The 12,409-nt window shown below is 36.0% G+C and overlaps 1 protein-coding gene across 10 annotated transcripts in view; it reads left to right on the forward strand.

Annotated features, from left to right (window-relative positions):
* Positions 1 to 12,409, forward strand: part of VEZT (vezatin, adherens junctions transmembrane protein) — a 73,427-nt gene that overhangs the window by 25,126 nt on the left and 35,892 nt on the right. For 6 of the 10 annotated variants that reach the window (XM_034644282.1, XM_034644283.1, XM_034644280.1 and 3 more), the window contains 3 exons: positions 1,935 to 2,069; positions 5,506 to 5,592; positions 6,862 to 6,900. In XM_034644282.1, coding sequence (XP_034500173.1) covers positions 1,935 to 2,069; positions 5,506 to 5,592; positions 6,862 to 6,900 — 261 coding nt within the window. Of the gene's footprint in view, positions 1 to 1,934; positions 2,070 to 5,505; positions 5,593 to 6,861; positions 6,901 to 12,409 lie in introns of those variants that run through there. The other 4 variants (XM_034644284.1, XM_002919240.4, XM_034644286.1 and 1 more) reach the window with 2 other exon arrangements.

The raw sequence follows: 12,409 nt of genomic DNA on the forward strand, positions 1-12,409 counted from the left end.
CAAAAGGTCAACCCAACCGAACAAGCATTCTTGTTCTTTTTGCCACTCTGGGGACAGAGCAGGGTGGAGTTCACAATTCATTTTGGAAATACTTGAGTAATTCAAGGCAATATTTGAAGATACATTATGGGTGATAGAAAAATTAACCATTTGTGCCACCAGAGATTTAAGTCTTGGTATAGAGAAAAGAAACTTAGTCCTCCTTTTATTATAATTTTTCGCATATTTTTCTCAAAAGAGCATTAAGCATAGTTTTAAAAGGGGGCATTTTACATATTTTTACTCTCTCAAATTGATACCCAGCAAATTGCTACCAGTATAAGCAAATTCCCACTGTTCTCATTTTCCCAAACTCGAGGATATATTCCCTAAAAATATTGGTCTAATTTAACTGCCTCTTCTCTGTTTCCATATATCCAATACGATCCTGTAATTATTGATTTGCTTGATGTTTCTGTACTAAACTATAAGGGAAGTTTCCCTGGTGTCTTCCTCTCTAGACACAGGAGGGACTGTTTGTTATTTTAGATAGTATAGTGTAATATTTCAGAGTGTTGGCTTTGGAGTCAGACCTATGGTACTTTCTGTATCTGAGTCAATCTGTTTCCTCTTCTGTGAAATGGGAATTAACAATAATAGTGATAGCAATGATCATAATACCTTTTTAGAATTTATTGTGAACCTTAAGTGGAATGATGCAAGTAGAATGCTTAGTTAAAAGCTTTTGCCACATGGTACTATGTTAGCTGTGTTGCTGTTTACTGTTGTTTTGATGGTGGTTGTTATTGTACGTCTACTACCTAACATACGGTCTTTTTTAAAGTATTAAATATTTTTGTTGAATAGAGTCAGGGTTTATTTTTAAACATGTCACCAGCTTTGTGCTTTAGAGAAGTCTGAAAGTTAAAATTAAACCTTGCTGTTTATCCAGAAAATTGTCCCATAGATTTTCATCTAACAGTGATGCTTATGTATCTGATGGAATTGGAGTTTTTTGTTTTGGGTGTTTTTTGTTTTGTTTTTGTTTTGGGGGGTTTTTTTTTGGTCTGTTCCAAAACCTGTGCTCTTTCAACCTGGCTTATATAAAGTTGAAGTGTAAATTGACAATGGGCCAGGTACTGTTCTAAGTGCTTTGTATATATTTATTTAGTCCGTATAAGAGCCTTATGAACTAGGCCTTATTATTATTCCTATTTTAAGATGAGACATATGAAACACAGGATTATAAACTGTCACAGGATACTCAGCCAGTAAGAGGCACAGTTGGGATTTGAACCTATAGTCTGGCTCCAGAGTCTTTGTTCTTAACCACCATGTTCCAATGCTTTTATTAGCCACAGAGTGTCTTGTTTGCCATACGGTTGTACGTAAGATACAGCTTATTTTAGGTAACTTTCTTGGAGTTTTGAGTTTGTTTACAGTGCTGGGCATGTGGTAGATAATATATATTTGTGCTTGAATGAATTAATGAATATGATGGTATGATAAAATCATAATTAGTGCAGTATAATCATTGCTTAATTCTTGACTTCAAGTAGTAACTGCTTTTCACTGTACGCCCTCTTAGGAGCTATCTATAGCCAGGCTTGGCTATTTTGAAGCAATCTACTCTAATACTACAAATACTTGGGCAAAGAAATTGCTTAACGAATCTATTTATATTCCTAAATTCGTTTTTTCTTGCTGGTACCCACTCAGAAAAATCTGTGTTTAGAGTTTTTCCTTTTTTGGGTCCCTCTGTTGAATCGTTTGTAGATTTTTTTTTTTTAATGTTAGATGGCATTGTGACAGATAATTCACTTTTTAATAGATGAAGCCTTTAAGAATTTGGGCATATGGGTCATGATAGTGAAGTCTGGTGTTGAATTTGGCCTCTAAAACTTTTGAAATAGTAATGATATTGAAATTTGCTTTATTTTATATGTCTCTTTCAGAATTCTCCACTTTACCAGTACTTACAGGATCTGGGACACACAGACTTTGAAATATGTTCTTCTCTGTCACCAAAACTAGAAAAAAGCACAGTGACAGAGGGACAACAAAAGCCTCCTTCAAGAGCCCTTCCAAAAGTAAGAAAGCATGTTCATTCTCTATGATTAATGTTTTGTTCTTCACCTCACTGATTATTTAAACTGCCTTTACCCTTACCCTTGCAAAAAAACCAAAAAAAACATCTTATAAGCACCTCCATGTCCTCTCTGACACTGGTAGACTTTATTTTTTATTTCATCAATAGTGCAAAACTGTGTAGATAAATATAAATCCTTACTGTTTTGGACTATCTCAGTAATTTCTATAGTGAATGGGAATTAATATGGTTGAGGATTAAAATATATTCTTTAAATATTGAAGTTGTTTGGGGGAACCAGAAAAATATACTAAAACCTTAATGAGAACTCAGCCATTAGGACTTTTATATTAATTAGAATTTTTTTCTTTACATATTTTTTTTAAAGAGAGCAACAAATTATAAGAAAGCAAATTGATAACATATTTCATAAGCAATTTCAAGGATACATGGTGGAGTGGGTATATTTACCTCAATTTGTGATGCCCTTTATATCTATACTGTATTCTCTTACGCAATAAATAATCTCAGTTGATGTACAGCATTGTGAGGCTGAGATACTGGAAGAATCTCCACTAATTATGTTCTGTAAAATGCATTTACTAGATTCATTTATGTTCTATTAGCCATATTTAATAAAATTTAAAAAATTCCAGTACATTGCAGTTTTAACAAAAGGAATTCTAATTTAATAGAAAAAATAAACCAGATTACCTCATTTCTTGAACATTCTAGTTTAATCAGTGTTTTATTACAAGACATCATTATTTTTGGGAGGAGGCTTTTAAGTTTTCAATTAGTTGCTTACTCTGTGGTGATAGAGAGGAAAGTCTCTTTTCTCCTCTTTTTAGAAAAACCCCTAAAATATGAGGTAACCAAACTGAGCCCATTTGCAAGAGTAGAATAAATACCGGAGAAATGTTTTTTTCACTGATACTTACAGGGTAGGAATTAGAGAGTTAGAGCTTACACGGATCAGAACCAGTTTGCTAGTCCTCTGGACTTAAAACTCTTTCTTCTCTCTGCCCCTTTCAAATGTGAATGTTCCTGGGAAGACTTTTGAAAGCAAAACCGAAGGATATAGCTAATAGGTTATTTATAGATTAAAACTTGGATTTGAGATTACTTGGCAACAAAAGACAAAGAATGGGCCAAGGGATAGTCTTAGGCAGAATATGGGCATTGGCCTTTTTTTGTTGTTGAAACTGGGGTTTTACAGGTATTTAATCCTTTTCACTTATGATAGGTATTTTTACATATAGAAGTATTATTATTAATTTATAATAAATAAAATGAGAGTTTAAGGTTTACTGGTTCTCAGAAATTGAGAAATAGCCAGAGAATGTTTTTTAAAATAACAACATGTCTAGAAAGTTCCTTTACTTTCATATTACACGTTTCAACTGGATGAGCTATATTTTTCTAAAATGGAGTTTTTCTAAATCTGGGACAGCTAAATTTCAGAAAGATTTGTTGTATTATTTAGTTCCTTCTCCGGGGATATATTTTTAGAATTGCCCCCAAAGTTCTGTTCAAGCAGTGAAGTACCAGTTATTTTCTTTGGAAAGCAAAGTTTTTGTATAATATGAGATGGTGATGAAACTGTCATTAGCCTTAATTGCCCTTTTTTAACTTTTATTTTTTAATGTTATTGTGAAGTACTTATTGAGTACTCTTACTGGTATTCTCACCGTGAATATTCATGTTCTGTATATTTTTCTAGTTTCTTTTCCTGTGATTATTCTTAGATGTTCCTTCCATAAAGTTTTAGCATCAGGCCTCTCTCTGCTTGGTTTGTTTTTCTGAGTGATCTCATCTACTTTCTTGACCTCATTGGCCACTTATGTGGATTCTCTGTCTTCACTGAGTTCTGGACGTTTGTTAAACATTTTCACCTGGCCTGTGTCCCAGGAAACTCAAATTCATATGTATAAAACAAAGTATTCTTTCCATATTCCCAAATTACCATTCTCTCAGTTATCTTAAGATTTCCTATCACTCCCACATTAAGATATATCAGGTGAACTTCTTATGTCTCTAAAATCCAACCCTTATCCATTACCATTTTTTGCTACCCTACTTGAGGCCTTTGTCATTATTTAGCAGGACTATTAAATATCCTCCTGGGGCGCCTGGGTGGCACAGCGGTTAAGCGTCTGCCTTCGGCTCAGGGCGTGATCCCGGCGACCTGGGATCGAGCCCCACATCAGGCTCCTCCGCTATGAGCCTGCTTCTTCCTCTCCCACTCTCCCTGCTTGTGCTCCCTCTCTCGCTGGCTATCTCTGTCTCTTTCGAATAAATAAATAAAATCTTTTAAAAAAATAAAATAAAATAAATAAATAAATACCCTCCTAATCAGGCTTCTTGGCACAGCCATTTCCTGCCAGTATTGCCTCTGCAGTGTAGCCAGTTATTTTTCTTAAATGCTGATTTTTATTGTTTCATTTCCTTGCTTAAAAATCTTTTGTGGCTCCTCACAGCCTACAGGATAAAGTAAACTATTAGGGCATATAAGACCAAAGTCCTTTAAAACCCCTCTCAGTGATCATTACTGTTCCCTTCTTCCCTTTGATCTTAGCCTGTCCCAGACCATGCCACCATGCCTGTCACATGCTTCCATGGCTGTCCCCTTTCTTCATCCTGTTCTCTTGCCCAGAATGTTCTTCCTCCTTTACTAAATTCATGCTCAACTGTTAGGGCATAGCTTCAGCGTTAGCACCTCTTGACTTCTTTTCCCACACTTTCCCATATTTTACGTTGGTTTGTAATTATTCATACCATCTCTTCTATACTGAGTTCTTGAAAACAGCAGTTACGTGTATCCATCTTTGTTCCTATGACCCTTTTTCAGTACCCAGGATATAGTAACCACTCAATGAATGTAAACTCCATTTACTAGCATGGAAATGGGCTATTAACATTAAGGTAATTTAAATTTTTAGTTGATTAAGTATAGCTTTTATTTCAATATGAGACACTTTTTCTAAAATTGGTTAAAATGTCTTTCTGCCTTAGTGTTGTGGAATGAAATGTTCTTAGTATTTGAGAACTTAGAGCATCCTGTGGTTTTCATTTTGGAATACATACTATCATCACCTTGACATAGATAGTATATGGTGTACCCAATGAATGGGCTGCATCAGGAGAAATTCTGAGTGCTCTTTAAAAAATCTGCTTTCAGGTCTCATTCAAAACCTAATTGAATCTGAACCTATAGTTCATATTTCTAACTAAAATCTCCAGGTGATTCTGATGTGCAAGTAAATCTGGGAATTATTTAAGGAGCCTGAGACATATTGACAAAGGATATAACCTAGATGATATTTTCTCCCTTTTTCTTATAAAAATTCTGATTAATTAGAAGTAAGTTATATGAAGTTTTTCTGCTGTTTGGGGTGGTTTAATAAATCCTATACAATGTCATTCATCTCCTTCAGCAAGGCATCCTGTTAAAAGTGGCTGAAACCATCAAAAGTTGGATTTTTTCTCAGTACAATAAGAAAGATGACTTACTTCACAAGTTGGTAAGTGTTTGCTCTGCTTCTTTTTGTCAGTTTTCAGGGCTCCAGTTTACTAGTGACAAAATCTAATGAATCAGAATTTGTTTTGCTACTTATTTGGGCAGTGATTGATTCTAAATAGAAAATCTGGGCGGTTCTCTGAAAGGAGACTGCCTGCTTCATGAAGTGTTAATAAAGTTTGTTGGTATCACCTAAAAAAAAAAGACCAAGAAATTGTTCAATAATTATGGATATTAGAATTTGGATTTATTAGTATTATTTCCTAGTTGTTCCAAGAGGTTATTAGCCATTTAGAATAGAATATACTGGTAGTTATTGATACTTGTTAGGTTACTAATTTCCTGCTGCCATCTTCCTCCATTGACAAGTATTCCTCTCAGTAGGGAAGGGAATATATCTATTAGTGAGATCTTCTCGCTTTTCATTAGGAGCTTGACTGTCTGTATCCTTATCTCACAGTCTATGATTACAAAGTTTGGGCAGAATCAAAGTGGTTCCCCCCTAATTTATTTATCGTTAATCTATCATTCTCTGATAATTTCATATGTAAAATTTAGTCTCCCAAGACTAATAATCACAGAATTTTCCAAAGACTTGGGGTTGTGACCATTGAGAGTCTTTGTGATTCCTGTGAGGCTTGCTTTTTTCCCCCCCTACTCTCAACTGTAATAGCTCTGGTATTTGACCGCTGATCCCCAAGAGAGAGTGCTTCAACTTTGTACATCCTAAGCAATGCAAAATCCAGGTAGTGTAGCTAAAAAATTGTGATTATGAAGTTCTCATGGCTCTCAGAAGGAGTAATCAAGTTACAAGTAAGCAGATTTCAGGATCCTCTGCTGGCCTATGACCTTAAGATGATAATTATCATTCTTGTAAATTACCATTTGTAAAGAGATGTTTACAAAGTGCTTTCACATTTTGATTTGGTAATCCAAACACTATAAGGTTTAGTGCATTTTACCAATTAGAAAGCCTGAGATTGAGACAGTTCAGTTTTGTTTACGAATACTTATTAAGTGAATTGTTCAAGAATGTTCAACTAGAAAGTGATAGAGTTAGAATTAGAACTCAGGTCTCCCGTTTCAAAGCCTAGGCTCTCCATTATAACATACTACCTCTCTAGGTTGAGTATTATTATGTATTGACTGACTAAAATTACTTTTTTAGCAATCCAGATGGGCAAGTTCTCTGTTCAGGGTTTCATCTTTGTAGGTGTGTTGAGAAGGTCAATGAAGTGTCTTTTCACCTACGTAGAATATCATCTCTATCCAGGTGGAGCCATCCTCATTCTTCAGTGATACTAGGACTGTGGTAAGGTATATGGATCCAAATACATTTTTCTGTGGCTTAGTTGTAGTCTACATAGTCCTGATCTTTTCATTCTTGGTCCTTTGTCACTGGCCACATGTTTCACTGTAAAGTGCCAGCTTATATGCATCCCTTTTGTGCCTGTATTATAGAGAACTGTAAGAAGTACATACCAAAGAAATCATTTACTAGTAATGGAACAAGGAAATACCCTGTGGCTTCTGGGATGAGATGCTTGACTTTTCCCTTGACTATGACATATTTAAAAATTTTGTTGGCAACACAGATATTGCCTCTTTCCTTCTATAAAAATACTGGCAGTTGCTCCATGATAGCTGAACCTTTTGCCATTATTCCTTTTTATTAAAGTAATACTTGTTGAAGATTTTTTAAAAAGTTCTTTTATAACAACTATAATGGTAGGGGTATTAGCACTTTTTAAGCACTTGTTAGCCTGTAAAGTGCTTTCACACATGTTATCTCATTTGGTCCTCATCAACTTTATGAAACAACACTATATATTAAAAAATATAAAAGATCACTGAAATATATTGACACATGAATAGTTCCCTTCTCCATCCCTAGGAGTAAAAACAGAAATCTCTTAATTCTTTAGCTGTGCTTCTCATACCCTTTTATTCCACACAGGCAGAAATCTTCTGAGTTAACCTTCTCATACCATTTTTCCATTTAGATCCTTAAAAGATCCCTGTTTACCCATCAAATCAAGTCTAGTTCATCACTTCAGCATGAAAGAGTCTGCATAATTTGGTCCTAAACTGTCTTTCCAGCCAATATTTTCATCAGCCAATCCAGTCTTCCTTTTCTTTTATTCCATAACTATTCTGTATGTCTGTGTTTGTGCTATTGTACTATGGTAGAATTCTTTCCATTTTTTCTCTTTTATTGCAGTCTTTTCAATAAATAGTCCTAGCTCTTCCCCAGGCCTTTCCCACAAACTTCAGCCTATTGGATCTCTTATTTTCTTCAACAATGTAGTAATAATTACTCATGCTATGTTTTGTGGGTTTTGTATTCTATTATGTGTGCTTTTCTTTATTGTATTTTAATTATTTCATGTGTACTAACAACATTAACAGCTAACACTTACATAGTATCTATTATGTAAGTGTTTACTGTGTACCAGACGCTTAATATTTTATAAATACTGACTGATTTCTCACGACAACACTATGAAGTAGGTACTATTCTTATCCTCATTTTGCAGATGAGGAAACTGAAACAGAGAAGTTACTAACTTAAGATGTAGAACCAGGATATAAACCTAGGTACTAACTACGTCTTGGCACTCAAACTTATTGAGGGTGAGCCGGAGTTCGCATGGTACACCTCCCCACAACACAGAGCACCCAGCCATACAGATGATGCCTACTAATATTTAGTCAGTCAGAAGTAGTACCCTTTAAATATCTTCCTTTATTTGAGAGTTGGACCTGAGTTCAAATAGGGTTACTGTGAAATGTTTCTTAATATTAGCAGGTGTCTATTTTCCCACTAATGTGATTGTCATATTGCAAATACACAATTTTAGAATTTATCCTTAAAAAATTTTAATTCATTGATTTAATCTGATTTAATATTATAGCTATAATGATCAGAATATGGTTCAAATTCTTCCTTTGTAGAAGCAGTAGAGTTACTAGATAATACTGCATTAGTTATTTAGAGTGTCTTAGTGACTTTGAAGTTTTTTTGTATGTTTGGGTGATTATAGGTGGTTAGTTTGTCATGTTCTTTTTTTTTTTTTTTTTTTTTTTTTTAAAATTTTTTTTTTTTTTNTTATTTGACACAGAGAGAGAGAGCACAAGCAGGGGGAGAGGCAGGGGGAGAAGCAGGCTCCGCACTGAGCGGGGAGCCCAACGTGAGGCTCCATCCCAGGACCCTGGGATCACGCCTTGAGCCCAAGGCAATCGCTTAACCAGCTGAGCCACCCAGGTGCCTCAGTTTGTCACATTCTTGAATCAGATATTCCTAAAGCTATTAGTATTGCCTCAAAGCACAATAGTTTTGAGGAAACATCCCAGTTTTGCACACAGGTCTGATGCCAAGGATGGTGTTAAAGAAAGTGTGTACCCGATTAAGCAGTTCTATTCAAGGAGTTATGAAGAGGGAAATCTCCCATTCTACATTAATAGCTTTCCCCCTCTCTGTGAGCCTTAGCCTTCCTTTAGTTAGGCTTCTTTAAACTTAACCCATATATAGCTCACACAGGTCTCATAAAAGGTACAATTTAAAGCTTTTGTAGCAAAAACTTAATTTTTAATCCTTAATATTTTAATATTGCTTTGTGTGGAAAATTAAATCAAATAATAAGGCCAATGTGTGGAGATTTATTTCAAAGATTACTTGAAAAGCTGCCGTGTTCCTCCTCCTGCCCTCCTTGCTTCCCACGGGGGTGGGAACCCTTCCCTAACAGTGGTATAAAGTGAATTATGCTATTCTGTTTATGAAAGTGGGGTGGAGTGTCAATTAATTAATTGGTTCCTAATGTTAGAATTCTGATTTAAGGTTTTCTTTCTTTCTTTCTTTCTTTCTTTCTTTCTTTCTTTCTTTCGGGCAGAGAGAGAGCAGGGAAAGGAGCAGAGGGAGAGGGAGAGAGAGAATCCCAAGCAGACTCTGTGCTAAGCACAGAACCCAAGGCAGGGCTCAGTCTCATGACCCTGAGATCATGACCTGAGCCAAAATCAAGAGTCAGACGCTTAACTGACTGAGCCACTCAGGTGCCCAGAATCATGATTCTGAGGAGAGAAGGGAGACAAATGAAAAGATGCTCAGCATCCCTAATCATCAGGGAAATGCAAATCAAAACCACGGTGAGATACAACGTGACACCTGTCAGAATGGCTGGTACCAAAAAGACAAGAAATAAATGTTCCAGGGATGTGGAGAAAAAGGAACCCTCATGCTGTTAGTGAGAATGTAAATCTGTGTGGCCCCTGTAGAAACCATTACGAAAGTTCCTCAAAAAATTAGAAAAACCATATAATCCAGTAATTCCACTATTTGGCTATTTACCCAAAGAAAATAAAAACACTAATTCAAAAAGATAAATACACCCCTATGTTTATTGCAGCATTACTTACAATAGCCAAGATATGGAAGCAACCAAAGTGTCCATCAATAGATGAATGGATAAAGAAGAAATGATAGTTATATACCATGAATATTAGCCATAAAAAAAGAATGAGATCTTGCCATTTGCAACAACATGAATGGACCCAGAGGATATTATGCTAAGTGAAATAAGTCAGAGAAAGACAAATACTACATGATTTCATGTATATGTGGAATCTAAAAACCAGAACAAAAAAGTAGAAACAGACCCATAAATACAGAAAACAAACATGGTTGCCAGAGGGGTGGGGGGATAGAAGAATGGGCAAAATGAGTGAAGAGGAGTGGGAGGTACAGGCTTCCAATTATAGAATGAATAAGTCATGGGGATGAAAGGCATAGCACAGGGACTTCAGTCAGTGCTACTGTAATAGTATTGTATGATGACAGATGGTAGCTACACTTGTGGTGAGCCTAACATAATGTATGGAGTTGTCGAATCACTGTGTTGTACACTTGAAACTAATGTAACATTGTGTGATAACTGTACTTTTAAGAAAGGAAGGAAGGAAAAAGAAAGAGAAAGGAAAAAGGAAAGGGAGAGAAAGAAGAGAGAAGAGGCAATGGTTCAAATATGAAACAAAAGTACTGCACAGGTACGTGCGGGGTGTGTCAGTAGATGCTAAAAATGCCATACCAGGCTAAAAAGATGACCATCATTCCAGGAAGATGTTTTTGTTTTAGAGAATTAAAATCGATAAAGGGGTGCCTGCCTGGCTCAGTAGGTAGATCATGTGACTCTTGATCTTGGGGTTGTGAGTTCAAGCCCCACATTGGGCATAGATCTTTTTTCTAATTTCTTCTTTCCTTATTTTAAAAGATTTTATTTATTTCAGAGAGAGAGTGAGAGAGTGCACAAGCATGAGCGGGGGAGGGGGGAGCTGGCAGAGGGAGAAGCTGCTGAGCAGGGAGCTCAGTGGGGGGGGCTCCCAGGACCCTGGGATCATTCATGACCTGAACCCAAGGCAGATGCTTAACCAACTGAGCCACCCAGGCGCCCCCGGGGAGTAGAGCTTTCTTTAAAAAAAAGAAAAAAAAAATCAATAAATGTATCCCTGTAAGACTAATGTTAATTAAAAACATTCTTCTCCTTCTCTAAAAGTAATGTATAACACACAATCAAGAGGACGTTCACTCAATAGCTGGGTATATGGATCACTGCATCCCTATTTAGTCCCCATTATGATCAGCTTAAGCAGGGTGGGTAGGCTCTTGTTTGGGAATAGTTAACTGGCTAAGAGCAGACCCATTGCCTTGAAACCCTAGACCTAATTGGTTTTACTTTAATAGCTAAAGGCCTTGTCCATTAAAAGTTCTCTTTATTTTTATCTTACAGTAGGATCATTCTGTTCTTAAATTTAATGCATAATAAAAATTTTCTCATACAGCAGACTATGTATGGAAGTATAACTGATTACCAAAGACTTAGGATTTGAAATCAGCATTTTGGAAAGTTAATCTCTTCGGGCTTTAGTTTTCTCCTCAGTAGAACAGAGAGAAGGATGAAGATGTACATCATGGGGGTTACTGTGAAAGTTAACCTGTGTACTCTAATATTGTTACTTCATCTCTTCCCTTTTTTGTTTTTGTTTTTTAATTTATCTATTTAAGTAATCTCTACACTCAACGTGGGGCTCAAACTTGTAACCCTGAGATCAAGAATTGCGTGCTCCTGCTACTGAGCCAGCCAGGTTCCCTCATCTCTCACCTTTTTACCATGTACACTGTATGTGAAACTAAAAGCAATGACTCTAAAGAGGATTTTGTTCTTCCCATCCCCCTCTTCCAACTGTTTCATCTGGTCAGTTCTTGTTCATACTTTAAGAATCAGCTCAGGGATCACCTCTTTTCCTTTCTCTGACTTCATTACAAGTTTTGGTTCCTTTCTGCCATTTTCATAATAACCCAGGTCTATCTCATCGAACTTCTTTGCACATTATGCTGTAACCGTTTACTTTTCAGTCCTCTTCATTAAACTGTGAACTCTTTAATAAGGAGTAGAGACTTGTATGTTATGCTCATTTTTCGTGTCCTTGGTGTCAAGCGTGGTTCTTGGTATATATAATATTTTTTAATAGATAGAAGGAAAGAGGAAAAAATAAATGAGCTGGTATATGTGAAAGCATTTTGTAAACTGTAAAGTGCTATGCACATATTAGTGTGGTTTTGCATTATATTCCTTAATGTTGTGTTTTTAATATCCAAATGTCCATTTTTAGAAGGCCTGGATCCTACTGATTTAATTCTCACTGTAACAGTATCCAGGGACAGCAATTTAGGTTACAGGATTATAGTTTCCATGCTCTGTTCCAACATTTAATTAGGCTTAACTAGACGGGTTTATTAGTCTTTAGTTACTTCACATTTCATTATTAAA

This window comes from Ailuropoda melanoleuca, chromosome 15, assembly GCF_002007445.2.
Source record: "Ailuropoda melanoleuca isolate Jingjing chromosome 15, ASM200744v2, whole genome shotgun sequence".
In the NCBI taxonomy this organism is placed as follows: Eukaryota; Metazoa; Chordata; class Mammalia; order Carnivora; family Ursidae; genus Ailuropoda; species Ailuropoda melanoleuca.